Source organism: Lissotriton vulgaris, chromosome 12 (genome assembly GCF_964263255.1).
Source record: "Lissotriton vulgaris chromosome 12, aLisVul1.2, whole genome shotgun sequence".
Classification (NCBI taxonomy): domain Eukaryota; kingdom Metazoa; phylum Chordata; class Amphibia; order Caudata; family Salamandridae; genus Lissotriton; species Lissotriton vulgaris.
The window spans coordinates 82,957,474-82,971,966 of record NC_141700.1 but is presented as its reverse complement, the minus strand read 5'-3'; the positions used below and the strand labels follow the sequence as shown (position 1 = coordinate 82,971,966).

Below are 14,493 nucleotides of genomic sequence, written 5' to 3'. Positions count from 1 at the left end.
TGTCTTCATGTTACTGGAATTATGATGCCTCCAGTCTGTGGTATTTATAATGCTTTGGTCCAACTGATAGGCCAAGAACGACAAGTTTTTGAACGAAAACCCAGGATGGATTACTGTTTCATCATGACATTGTGTCATTTAGTTAGATGTATGAAAATTAGACAATATGCATTAAGTGCCCCATCCCTCTCTATACTTCAAGGCTGAGTTTACAACAAGATTTGAAAATATTTATTTACTTTAAAAAAAAAAGCATTTTTTCAATTAATTTAATACATTACTAAATTAAGAAATATACACTGAACAAATAGGCAATAGTAAATTAAGCCGTGGTCAGTTTATCTCACTGTCTGCTTAGCAGCAATATCTGAGAACTGGTGTAACATTAAAAACTGCTTCAGCTTCGATGCACCTAGCAGTTTAGATTCTGTGGCCAACGAGGCGAGTGCAGATTGAAAGTTATGCTTCTCTTTCATCCACAATGTGACGGTTCCGTAGGAAAAACGATGCCATAAATTTCACTGTAATGTTCGACAAAGTGCACCTCCAGTCCCTCAGTAATATAATCTGCTAGGTCAAAGTAATCCTTCTTGTTCTCCGAGGGAAAAATAATACATGTGACACCAGCTCTTTTGGCCTAGAGGAAACAAGACATGGTCAGTCAGTCACTTATGAGATATTATTTTAAATAAATCTTAGATAGGAAAACAAATTTCGATGCATATGCCAACCTCAAAATTAAAAAAAAACATGTTCAGTAAAAAGTGGCAGCAGATGAATAACCGTGTTAAATGACAAAGTTAAGAAAAAGACTGCTTGAGATAAAGTAATGAAATTGTGACCGCATAGTAAAGCTCGTTACACTCTACATTGCACAGTCCTAGATATAAGACTTGACGGAAATGTATCATTGGAGCCATTTCCTAAAGGAAGGAAAATTAATAATTATTTCATTACGTGGGGATAGTGGGGTGTTTTAAATATGGCACAAGTAAGTATATTCCAAATACAGGAAGGTTCTTTTTGACTTTTTAAAAAAATATGTACGATACCACTCTGTCTCTGATCGTCAAATGTAATTCTAATCCCACCGCAGCTGCTTACTCGTAAGATTTGCACCTGTGTTGCAATGTAATATTCCCTTCTCTGCTCTGCGCAATTTGGATGCATAGGTTTTAAGCAGATATGTAATGCTTTTAATACTGCTCAATAAATATATTTACACTTATGCTTCCAAAGCTAGCTATGACCTTGAAATGAGCAAAGATAGATGGCTTGCAACTAGAGCGCGCCTTAAGAGCTCAAAGAAGGGGCTGGATTGGAGAAAGTTCAGAGATGGTAGTAAGGACTAAAGTTAACTTGAATGATTCTGCTCCATTTTAGGTGACGCATATCATTATTTAGTACATGGTCGGGCGCTGAAACTCCCTGGGAAGATGGTGTACCCCCGGAGATAGACAGATTAAGGACGGAGGTTAGTGGATGGTGGCCGCTCTCAATACGATCAATAACCTCCATATCTACTAAATGGGGCCAGAGCCTTAGGTGAACAAGCAAGTAATTAATGCGACTCAACCTCAGGCCGTTATCAAAAGTATTCCTACCGGACTTATCTGACAAACTGCGCCCATTTGCTGCCCTCAGATGGCTACCCATACACAGCCCCTTCATCTGAATTGCTGCCTCTGTCCACCTTTTTACTGGGGCTGCCTCAATGGCTGGAATAACCCATCTTAGGTCTTCTTCTTCAGATAGTTGGAAATCGTTATATCCTAGGGGCTCAAGGTGGTATTAAAATCCACCGCTACGAGGGGCCAGGAGTAAAATTGTCAGGGAACCCGGGCAAGGGTGGCAGTGGAACGAATGGAACCCACTGCGGTGCCGGGAACAGAGCCACGGGCTGCGCCGGGGCCTGAGCCCGTGGCAAGGGAGAGCCCTCAGCAGGGACGGTGGGGCCCGAAGGCGCGTCGGTGGGAGCACGAGGCCTGAAAAGGCGGTCCATGGCAGCAAGAAAATCTTGCACCTGGGCAGGAGTCGCCGACGGACCCAGATAAGGTGGGTAGGCCGCAGGGGTGGTACCCCTGGCCCCCTCGTTTACGTCCGTAGACCGACAGGGGGACGTCGGAGAGCATAAATGCTTCTTCGACTTCTTCTGACGTCTCTTACCCAATTCCAAGTGTGAAGACTTCGACCCCGAGGAGCGATGATGGCTCAACGGTCAGTCTTTTGATCGACCCCTGGACCTCGAACGGCACGGAGAAGACTGCCGGGCCTCCAGCAGTTCATGGGACCGCTCCCGTAAGGCCTTTGGAGCCATGGCCAGACAATCAGAACATGACCGGGAGTCATGGTCGCCCTCCAGACAGTAGAGCCAGACGCCATGGGGGTCGCCACCGACATCATATGACAACAGGCCCCGCAGGATTTAAACCCAGGCATCCCTAAGTGGCACAAGGAGTCAAAGACTCAAAAAATGGAAGACAAAAAGTCTCAAAAGTTAGTCACAAAGTGACTAGGGTACGTGCTCTATCAGGATCTGCGCTTGCTGGCGCGGAAATAGAAAGAACTGATGTCAGCGCGCATGGGTGGCGCCTAAGTAGTCTCCGTGACGTAATCTCGGTGCTTATGAAGCCATCTACTGACACGGAGCCGCATGACGCCACCTTCCGACGCGAAGGGTACTGCTGACGAAAACTTTCAGGATCCAGTTTGACACCTGGGGATATTCTAAGGTAAGGAATCTATCACTAACGTGTCTCAGATTGCAAACTTATGGTGCTCGACTAACAAATGTCATGGATGCTTGTAATACAATATAGTTCAACTACATCAGACACGCAGTCTGCCTAGTAGTGCCACCACCTTACGTAATGAAAAGTCACCCCCTGTGCATCGTGTCCAGTCACCCACAACAAACTCACTATTCTGAAAGGTTATACTTAAACAAATAGCCAATATTTTAAAGGCCCTTTAGTATGTGTAACCATGTCCCCCTCTGATCTCTTTCAGGAAGGACTTACAATGCTCCATATTTATCTCTACCTAAACATGCATCCTTCCGAGAGACTATTAATTAGGAGTCATGCATGTGTTTTACAAAAGATGTTGAGCTGTTTTGTTCAACGAGAAAACTATGCAGAGTGGAACACGGGAAAATAAAGGAACTCATAGGCACTCTGACAAAATGAGGTCATGGATTCAGCAGTGCCTCACATTTGGGATTTCCGAACACCGATATGACATCGGCTGACATCTAATATCCTTCCTGCACCTCATTCTAAAAACTACTCCGCTCTTTTTTGGCAGAAGAACGCCTCTGTCCTACTGTCTGAAGCCAGTGTCTCATCTTAAATGGGGATTGCCAATACCATGGTCTTGTATAGTGGACTTGGCTGTTGTGTATTCAAGAAGCAAATACAGAACCAACCTAACATCACTCACATGTGCCTGTCAAAATGGCAATGCATGGACAGTGTGGGAAAGCGAGAAGGTATGGTTCCACATGGACAGAGAGGTCACTTGTCGCCCTCTCTGGGATCATACATGGTTGCCCCGGGAAGCGTGTCACCAAAGGGCATACATGGCGGTTCCTACTAAAACGGTGCTTGAAATTTGGGTTAAAGTGGGGGTCCGTAGAGGCCTCACTATCTACCCCTTGCTCGCAACCCGCAGTTGCCCCCTGCGGGTCGCCCACCGTATTTTTCGAATTGGACAGATAAGGACTGCAGAACGATACAAGATTTATTGTTCGGGGAGGACCTTAAAACATTTGCCCAGTGTAAGCAAGAATTTCGGCTGAGAAGGATAGGTTCCAATATATTCAACTTCGGCCTTGGTTACAGGGGTCTTATCTATCGCAGGCGGCTATGAGATCTTTGGCACCGTTTGAACGACTATCGCACACCTTTAGCTTCTCCAAGGGGTTAATATCTCGTATATGCCAGATCCTCCAACATTCGCACCGTTTGGACCCTAATCCATTCCAACGGCAGTGGCAATCCACATCGGATGCTGCCATCACTCCCTCCCAGTGGGCACGCCTTTGGTGCGACATTCCAAAAACGTTCCATAGCATTCCCCAACAAGAATCTGCTTACAAGATGATGACTCAGTGGTACTGCACTCCATCTCGGCTTCAAAAGATGTTTCCCAACACATCCCCCTGTGTTGGCGCTGTACCCAAGCGGTTAAGGATTTTTTACACATTTGGTGGTCATGCCCTCTCCTTACTACGAACTGGAAAGAAGTCCTTAGCCATATTAAGCGGGTGTTAGGATACCAGATAACCGAGAGTCCGCTCGTTCTCATTCTGGGCCTCAAGCCAGTGAACCTGCGAGCAATGACCTGCTGAGATCGGCACCTCAGTCTCCACATGCTGGGAGCCACGAAACTGACTGTCGCACTATGTTGGAAGAAACCAGAAACACCCTCCATCAATGTATGGTTCACTTGATTGTGGCACACGGTGGCAATGGAGCTACTCACGGCGCAACTGCAGTTTCGGGAAGTCAAATTCACGAAGCTCTGGAAGCCACTGGTGGAACACCTGGGACGACTGGAAAATGTTAGATTTCAACCACCAAGACTTCGAGCCCTGCAGCTCTTTGACGACGCAGTGCACCCCACTGACCCGGAGGGTTTTTGGTGATTAGTCACCCAATACAATACCCCCAGATAGGCTTCAAGACTTAGGCATCTCTCTTTTTGGCGCACTGGTCAATGCTGGCGCCCATTGTTGGCTGTTGCTAGAGTAGTGATCTCCAGTGGTGTGAACAGACTTGGAAGATATACCAAGGCAACCCTCATACCCCTCCCCTGCCACGTCCTGTCCCATCTATACCATTGTCCCCTTTCCTTTCTTTGTCTACACATCTTGGTTATGTCTTTGGTTTCCTTTCTCTTTTACCTTTTATTGGTCATACTTTCCAGCACATGGATACATTACTGCATTGTATCTCAATCTAGGCATGTCTATTAGAAAAAGAGTGCTAAACTGTTAGAGGGTGTTTTGCCCCATAGCATCATGCCACCACTGCTTAACAATTGGGACTCTTAAGATGCCAGTCATAGGGGCTTGTGCAGCTGTTGCAGTTGTTTACCACTAGTATGATACGAAAGGAATGTGTAAGGCGGTGTCACCGGATTGCCTAGGCCCGCCACGCTAACACTGATTGTGATAATAAGGGGCCCACAAACTCTCGCTCTCATTCCCTTTTTTGTGCTGCCTTGAAATGTCTGCACAGTTATGCACGGACTGTCAAGATGTATTTACGTCTATTGCTTTTCCTTATAAATACCAATAAAAACATTTTGAGACAAAATGGCAATGCAATGCAGCTGTGAATATAACTGCTTGTCACCTTTTTCAAAGCTTTTTACCGGCGGTATTACACATGGGTGATCTTTGAAACCAGAAAGTTTAATAATGAAGAAATAAAATAGACACTGAAGAAAGCAACAGGCGTCTTTATCTTTAAGCGGCGCTGTGCCAGGTCATTAGGTTTATTCGATTAGACTAGAGATAAGCAACCTGCTAATTGCTTTTAGGGTAGCTTGGACTTCTGCGAACACCGTGCCCACGAAAAAGACATTTACTTGACTCAAAGTGTTTTTGTAATATATTTTAAGGAAAGTTTAAAAAAAAAAGTCTTACAGCAATGGTTTTCTCCTTGATTCCACCAACTGGAAGAATTTTCCCCGTCAGAGATACCTCTCCAGTCATAGCTATGTTCTGTCTCGCGGGTCGATTCATGGCCAGTGACAGAAGGGCAGTGACTATGGTACAACCAGCGCTGGGCCCATCTTTTGGCGTTGCTCCCTGATTGGAAATAAAGCAGGAAATTACTAAGAAAGCAAGAAAAATACCATGTTCAATAAGAGATCATGTATCTACTGACTACCCGGTTTTGTAAGTATAGGTTGAGTTTGGATTGGAGTTAGCCAAGACTGTAATAGGGGCAGATAGCAGAGATATGTTTCCTCTGTTATTCCTCTTTTGTCACTATCCCAATTGAACTTGCTGTAATAATTTCTATGGGTCATAAAGACTTTTATTGCAATTTGTCTTTCAGAGAGATTTGTTTGCCGGCATTGTACTTACCTCTGGCACGTGCAAATGAATGTGAGAATTTGAAAGGAACTCATTGGAAGGCTCTTTCTTCATCAAGAAAGCACGGGAAAAGGTGTAAGCAATTTTGCAACTTTCCTTCATCACATCTCCGAGCTGACCAGTTACTTCAAGGGAGCCGTCCTTGCTGTCCTTATCCCGCAGCCGTCGCAGGGAGGTCTCAATAAACAGAGTGGAGCCACCTAGGAGACGTGCGAGAAAAAACAAGACTTAGGAGAACAAAAAGGGACACTTCGGCCGATACTGGGATCGATTTTTAAAGGGCAGAAAGCTTACGCTCGTAAATTAAAGTGAATTGGTCCCAGAAGTCCCTCCAAGATCAATTTCCTCAAAATGTATAAAAACTTTCTATAGCATTGTAGAAAAAGATTCTATTTTGCAAAAATGTGCCCAACTGAAATAACTTTTCTTCTATTTTGTTAAATCAAAATAGAATTCCTTCTGATACAGTTACCAGCAGCCATATTTGAAACAATCACTTTTTTCTCAAGACTTATCATAGATGTAATGAATGCTGCTCCTTGAGCCCTTTTTCCCCCAATCTTAATATACTGTCATTATGAGAATTCTTTCAACATAAATCTCAAACTGATTTTTCCGCCACTTTGTTTCTACTCAAAGGCCAGGCCATTGTTTCCATGTTTCTTGCACACTTGGACTGCTGCAACAGTTTCTCTTCACCCCTAAAAGGTATCAGATTAGACCAATGCAGAGATTGCAGAATGCTGCAGCAGGACTCCTTTATGCGGCAATTTGATCACAGCTCTGTAGTTCTTCGCACTCTGCTCTCGTTTGCTGCATCATCATATAGACTTTAAAGCACCAGACTATTACCTTTTTGGGTGGAGGGTTTTCGCATCAGGACATGGAGATACTCAGCCTCTTGCAATCTGTATTTCTTTTTTTTTTAAAAACCTAATGGGAATGGCACCTACGTGACAGAACAATCTACTACTGTAACTAAAACACCCATACTCCTGTTTAGCTAAAATATTGCTTCGTCCTTAAAGTCTTCAGTGCTTCCCTTCATACACCCACATTTGCAATAAGAGTCCTCTTTTTGAAGGCACAATTGCTCAACAAGAGCAGACTAATACAATACACCCAGGCTTTCTGTAACTGATAAAACACAAATGAATCAAATAAGCTGACTTTTAAAAATAAAAGAAATGTAATTCAGTAGGGATAGAAGGGACTGACTAAGATACCAAACTCAGCCTTGGAGAGAACTCATGAATATGTTAAATTATGAGTACGAATTGAGGATCTATCAGTGGTGCTACCAAAGGGATAACTTTCCTTAGCTTCTTCTGTGCTAAAGCTTGTAGACTATTAAGTAGCTCACAAAAATACATCTTTTCAATTTCAGTAGAGCCAGCATTATCCTCTCTGTGAATACTCCAAAACACATATTTAATTTTTAGAGAAAGTTAAGCTGTTAGCCTCTTTCTTTCACAATGAATCCTCCATAGTTGGATAGTATTAAAGGGTTCTTCTGGCCAAGATGGATAGATAAGGAGACTTCAATACCCGCATACACCCACATTCTTATTAAACTGAATAGTCTATTAATCAATAATAATGCATTGAATATTTTTTTAACTTCTGTCCTGATGCTATTTGTTTAAAAAAAAAAACACACTGTGGCCAAAGGATCATAGGCTGCCAAAATGTGTGAAAAAAGGCTAATTTACCCATCGCAGTCCATGCCAGTCCCATGACCACTCCGGGAGGTGTGATGTCATACATCCGATCCACAGTAAACACGGGCTTCCCAACAAAGTCTTGTAGGTTATTCGGGGTCACCTCCACACTCTCTGCTTCTCCTTTGACAATCTTGTAGGCAGACTTCCGCAAAACCTGGGAAAATAGTTGCTCAGTTTAACTCCGAGCATGAATGATAGTTTTTGCCCACTGGTAAAGATGTCTTTGCAGCTGCCACAAATTCAATGGCTAGAAAGTCAAACATTAAATCAAACAATAAATTCACTAAACACTTTGATTTTGTTCCAAATTGGATTGAAAGATAATACCTTGATGAAGTAAATAATTTGTCATGTTTTCTTCACTTTTTTGTTCTTGCGAAAGTTATTTTATTTATATTTATTTATGGAGTTTTATATAGCGCTGACCTGACCCGGGGGTATCGGAGTGCTTTACAGCAGTGTTTCATGATAGTTACATAGTAGAGCAGTCTTAAAAGCATAAAGTTTGGCAGTCCAAGAGTGCAGAGGCTTCTTGAGGAGTAGGCTTCTTCAGGTAGTGGTTGAGTCCTGAGGTAGCCTTGTTGAATGCTTTATTGAGGTAGTCCGAGGCCTTGAGGCAGCTTACTTGTTTGCACATTTGCCTTGAAGCGGGCTGAGGTGGATCTGAGCGATGTAGAGACAGAGAGCATCTGCATCAGGGATAACGTGCCGGCAGCAGCTATCCTTCAGGAGGGAACGGTTGAGGAGGAGGGCTTTTAGGTGTTTTTTAAATTTTGGGAAGGAAGCGATAGTTCTGATATCTGTTGGGATGGAGTTCCAGATTTTTGGTGCATTTCCAGCAAATGACCTTGCAGCGGTTTTGTGTTTGCGTGTTTTCAAGGGGCTGAGAAGGAGGGAGTTCGAGCTCCTGAGGTTTCTTGACTGCCCGGCCTTCTTGAGTTTGGCAGCCAGGTAATTCGGTTTTCCAGTGTGAAGGGCTTTGTGCGTGAGGCAGGCCGTTCTGAAGCTAGCTCGCTGTTCGACTGGAAGCCATTTTAGTTCTTTAAGTGCTGGAGAAATGTGGTCGTATTTTCTAATTCCAGTGACCATTCTAGCTGCTGCGTTGAGGGTTGTTTTGAGGGGGACCAGGTGGGATTTTGTGGTGCCGGTTAAGGTTGCGTTGCCATAGTCGAGTCTGGATAGCACCAGTGATTGGGTGGCTTGTTTGAGGTCTTTAGTAGGGATGAATGGTTTAATTTTGTAGAGAAGCTTTAGGTTGAGGAAGGCAGTCTTTGCAGAGTTTTTGATTTGTTTGGTCATGTCTAGTTTAGAGTCTAGGGCAGGGGTCCCCAAACCGGTCCTGGAAGGCCGGATCCATGCCAGATTTTTAAAATTACTACATGTATCTCAATGGGGATATCCAAAAAATCTGGCATGGATCCGGCCCTCCAGGACTGCTTAGGAGACCCCTGGTCTAGGGTGATTCCTAGGTATTTTATGGAGTTAGCCAGGGTGAGATTGCCGTTTAGAGCATCCATAGCCTTAAGCCATTCTGCGATTTGTGGGTTCTCTTCTTTGTTGGAGATGAGGAGGATCTCCGTTTTGTCTTGGTTGAGTTTAAGGTGATTTAGGGTGAGCCAGTGTTTTATTTCTTTTAGGGTGTTGTTTAGTCTGGGGAGGAAGTTTCCAGATAGATCTGGGTGTCATCGGCGTATAGGTGGAAGGGGATATTCACCTTTTTGAGTATGGTGGTGAGGGGTTCCATGTATATGTTGAACAGTTGTGGTTAGAGCACTGAGCCTTGTGGCACACCTCTGCTGACGGGGTGGAGGTCAGAGGTGAAGTTTTGTATTTTTATCCTTTGCGAGCGGTTCTGGAAGAAGGAAGTGAACCAGCGGAGGACCATCTCATCGGCACTTACCCTTTCTTGTAGGGCCTTGATGAGAAGTTGGTGATCTACTGTGTCAAAAGCTGCCGATAGGTCGAGGAGAATGAGAAGGCAGCCGTGATCGGAGTCCAGTGACTTGTGGATGTCATCTGTGTTATTGAGGATCGCAGTCTTCGTGCTGTAACCTTTTCTGAATCCCGCTTGGTGGGGATCAAGAAGGTTGATGTTGTCCATGTGTTGAGTCAGTTGTGAAAGGATACATTTCTTGAGGATTTTGGATAGGAGGGGGAGATTGGAGACAGGTCTGAAGTTGTTCAGGTCCATGAAGTCAAGGCCTGTTTTTTTTAGTAGTGGCGTTACTTGTACGACTTTAAGGCAATCAGGTATGATGCCGGATCTCAGGGAGCTGTTGATGATTCTGCACCAGAGTGCAGCAGAGTTTTTTGGTCAATTGAGTGGGTATAGGGTCCAGGACGTGAGAGGCGCGTTTGGAGGTGGAGATTAGCTTGATAATCTCAGCTTCCGTGATGGGATTGAAGGACTTCCATGTATTTGTGTGGTGTAGGCATGTGCTTTCTATTGGAGCTGGGGACAGGCTTTCGCAGGCAGGGTTGGTGCTGGTGTCTAGCGGGTGTTCAATCTTGGAGATGTTTTCTTCGAAGACGATGGCGAAGTTTTCGCACAATTCCTTGAAAACCTGGGTGGGGGGTACGGGGGGCTTGGTGGTTTGTTGCTTGATGATTTTGAATTGTTCATTTGGCCTATTTTTTGCATTGTCCAGGACGGACCAGAAGAAGTTGTTTTTTTCGGTACAGATGTGTTTTTTGTATTTTCTCCAAGCTGCTTTGAGTTGTTATAGGAGGCTTGCGGAGGGGCTGTTTCTCCAGAGTCTTTCTATCGCTTTAAGTTGTCTCCTTTCGATGTTGATGTCCGGATTGAACCAAGATCTGGATGGGATGTTCCTGGGTTTTTTTAGTTTCAGGGGGGATATCTGGTCTAGAATGGATGTCAGGGATGTGTTTTAGTAGTCAGTGAGTTCTGTCATGGATAGATCATCCGAGGAGGTAGTGAGGAGGGAGTTGACTTTTTCCTCCAGGTCAGTCATGTTGATCTGAGAGAGATCTCTGGTCCATTTGGGCTGTTCTTGGGTGGGGGGGTTGTATAGTGGTTGGCTGTGTCAGGTAGAAGAGGATTAAGTGGCGGTCGGACCAATCAACGGGAAGGGTGTGATTTATCGTCACTGTGTCACGGTTGGCTATGATGGTATCTAGGGTTGCACCTTTGTTGTGAGTTGTTTCTGTGCAGTGTTGCATGAGGTTGTTGTTGCATAGTAATTCACTCAGGTTTGGATTAACAGGTTATCTTCGTTCCAGTGTATGTTGAGGTCGCCCAGAATAAGGTTATTCGTGTCTCGTAGTGAGCAGTGGGCAATCAGGTCAGACAGGTGTTCTGTGAAAGTGGTGGAGTTGCCTCGAGGGTGGTAAATAAGGTGGCTGGTAAGTGTTTTTTTGTTGCAAGTGTTGATGTTGACAGTTAGGCACTCAAAGGTGCTGTAGTTGGAGGAATCTGTTTTCGGCACAGAAATATTGTCTCTATGGATGATTGCTAAGCCTCCTCCTCTTTGGTCTTTTCTGTCTTTGTTGGGGATTGTAAAGCCTGGGGGGGATGAGAGTGTCCAGGAGTGGAAGGGAGGAATCATTAAGCCAGGTTTCGGTGATGAATGCTATGTCTATGTCGTGTGTGAGGATGGATTCTGCTAGTTCAGTGGCATGTTTGGTGGCTGATCTGCAGTTTATGAGCATGCAGTTAGTGGGGGTCGTCTCTGTTTTGGGTTTCTTAGTCAGGGGGACCGTGGGGATGTTAGTGCGGGTGGTCAGTGGCCTAGGTGAGTTTGGAGGAGCTTGGTCTCTTCCTAGTCCGGTGATTACTTGAATTTTGGATTGGAGGGTGACACCAATAGGATTGTCGTACGAGGAGGCAAGATCCGCCGCATCACTCTCAGACATGGTGTCCCTGGTTCTTTTCGGTCTCTGTGTCAGATTGGAGAGGGGGTTAGCTACCCATCTCTGGGGAGGGACAGTGGACGGTCTAAGTTTTGTCTGGATGGTATAGGGGTGGGTGTGATGTGGTTGCTGGGGCGCTGCAAGGTTGTCTAGAATTTCACTAAGGCCTCGGATTAAAATTGTTATCTGGGTTTCCAGCATGGAGAGTCGCTGCCCGGTCTCTAATTCACTGAGGTAACGGGACTGAATCTGTGTGGGTGTGTTGGGCCTGGGGGGGGGGGAGAGTCTCAGGGTGTTGGGCAGCTTAGTGGTGGCTGTATTGTCCGTTTTGGGTCTAGGAAGAGAGTATCTTAGGGAGATAGGTAGTCTCGAATTGGTTGTGTTATCCGTGTGGGGTCTGGGCATAGCCGAGAGTGCAGGATGGCGGGGTCTTGTTGGAGTGTGGGGACTATATTCTCTGTGGGTTTGGGGGAATGGGTGTTCAGGATGTTCAGAGTTAGTTGGAGCGAGTGGAGGGCACGTAATGGGTGGGGGTGAGAGCCGACAGGGGATCGCTGGGGATGAGAGCCAGCGGAGGGCATAAGGGGGGTCCTGTTCTCTCTGGGGGTGGTGGGGGGGATGTCATGTGGTGAGGGGGTCTTGTTCAGGTGTCGTTGCTTTATTGCCTGTGGGTGTGGGGAGGTGGTTGCTCAAGTTGTTCGCAGTGTGTTGGTGTGGGGGGCAGGTGGTGGGTGGGGGTGAGTGCCGGCAGGTGGGAGTGAGAGCGGAGGGTGGGAAGTAGGCGGGTCCTGTTATTCCTGGGGGTGGTGAGAGGGATGGTGTGTGGCAGGGGCGTGTGGGGGTGCTAGGTAATCTCTGAGCAGTGGGTGGCGGGTATCGGTGAGAGCTGTTGGGGGGGGGGGGTAGAGGGTAGAGGGTTCCTGTTCTCCCTGGGGGAGGCGCGGTGGGTGCCGTGGGGAGGTGGGCATGCGGGGTTGGTAGGGAGTGCCGGAGATGTGGTGTCAGGTGAGGGTGAGGGCCGGACAGGGGTAGTGGAGGGGAAATGTTCTCTCTGGGGGTGTTCTCAACTGCTGTGAGAGTCTTCTTGTTTAGGAGTATCGCAATTTGTTCTTCCATGCAGAAACGGTTGTAAGCTTCACCTTACAATTTTTCCAGTCTTCCCCAACACTCCTGCACCTTGTGGTTCTCTGATATATCACAATTAGTTTTTAACTTGTCTGGTTCCCTGAAGGCTCTGTAATTAACCCTCTCTTATTCTCGCTCCACAACTCTTTATGCATGATCATCTTTTCTTTTGGTTTCTCCTAATAATTTTACATGCATGATACTGATATATTCTTCTTATTTCCTTTTTTCTCAGTCTCCTTCAGCCTGGATTTCTGGTGCCTAAATAATTTACAGCACTAGCCGACCATACGATCCTTTAAACTCAATTCTGAAAAAAACTCAAGATCTTCAACCGTACTTTTTAGCTACTGTAGATGTGGCGGTAGAATTCACAAAAGACCTTCAGCAGCCAACTGGCGTATGGAAGGAACTAAGCCACATCGGAAACTTTACATTACCTTTTCCACCTGCTTCTGAAGATTGCGGACTCCACTCTCACGACAGTATTGCTTTATAAGAACAGTAAGTGCCTCTGACGTAATCTTGGTCTTCACCTCGTCCAAACCACATAACACTCGAGCTTGTGGGACCAAGTACCTCTGCAAGAAATTGGCAATTACTTTTTACCAAGAAAGAGAAGCATTAAGTCAAACAGGAACTTATTAACAAAGGCATCAAAGAACATCTAAAGGGATTTTAAAAAAATTTGCAAAATGAATATTATTCGTCCATGGCTACTACAAATAGTTAGCCAGTGACTCTTCAAAGTTTGATGCAACAAGATTGACATTGTCGGGTACACCATATGACAATCAAATTAATTTCTCCCAAAAATAAATAAGATCAATATTCTAAATTTTATATGAATAAGCAATCTTATCCAACTATAGTAAGCTTTTTTTTTTTTTTTAAATATATTTTTATTGCAGAGTTATAAACCACAGGATACAATTAAACAGCCAGCACACTTGTGGGCAACCCCCATCCAATGATAGTTCACCGTCGTACACAGCCATTCAGCCCGCATCCCGGAGGCCGGGCGGCATATCACATCGCTCAAAAAGGAACACATCACAGTGTACGTCCCATTGGGACCCTGGCTGGAAGGACGTTTTGTGTATCTGCTTTTACCCCCCCTCCCACAACAACATTCCCGTCAGCCATCTCCGTGAGAATCAATGGGGGCCTGCCCTAGGCTATATGGACCTTCGCACCTGGCCGTTCCACCCAGTCGGTCTACCCTCCACTCAGTGCCCACCGTCCCAGTAGATCCAAGGCCCTAACAAGCAACCCTCCCAATGGCTTCCGGCCCTCCCCAAACCCCCTACAACCAACCCCCCCAAAGCCCCCCCTCCCCTGGCAACTGCTAAGGTGTGTGTTTCGCCCTATCGAATTGGATGGGTCCACTACAGTGCGTAGGACCATACTTCTGTGTTCGCCCCGCGGTGTCCAGCGGCTTAGTTCTCGCCTTCCTCATCCTCAACCAAAGAATCACGCAAAGCCTGTACCACTAACTCCCATGCACGCGCCGCATCCAGTGCCTTCTCATTCCCCAACTTCACTGCTTGCTTCATCCGGAGCACACTCTCACAGTCAGACCACCGCAGCAGCTCATTCTTCCATCTACGCAGTGAGGGACCTCCCCTGGACTTCCAGTGCCACGATATTTCCCTCTGTGCCAAT

At 45.7% G+C, this 14,493-nt stretch overlaps 1 protein-coding gene across 1 annotated transcript in view; it reads right to left on the bottom strand.

The window, feature by feature from the left end:
* Window positions 1-216: 216 nt before the first annotated feature.
* The window catches only part of LONP1 (lon peptidase 1, mitochondrial), a 68,574-nt gene continuing 54,297 nt past the window's right edge, over window positions 217-14,493 (bottom strand). Inside the window, exons 14-18 of the mRNA XM_086947254.1 lie at window positions 13,269-13,409; window positions 7,822-7,987; window positions 6,101-6,309; window positions 5,654-5,818; window positions 217-637 (exon numbers count right to left, since the gene is read on the bottom strand). Coding sequence (XP_086803380.1) covers window positions 473-637; window positions 5,654-5,818; window positions 6,101-6,309; window positions 7,822-7,987; window positions 13,269-13,409 — 846 coding nt within the window. The 3' untranslated portion in view covers window positions 217-472. The remainder of the gene's footprint in view (window positions 638-5,653; window positions 5,819-6,100; window positions 6,310-7,821; window positions 7,988-13,268; window positions 13,410-14,493) is intronic.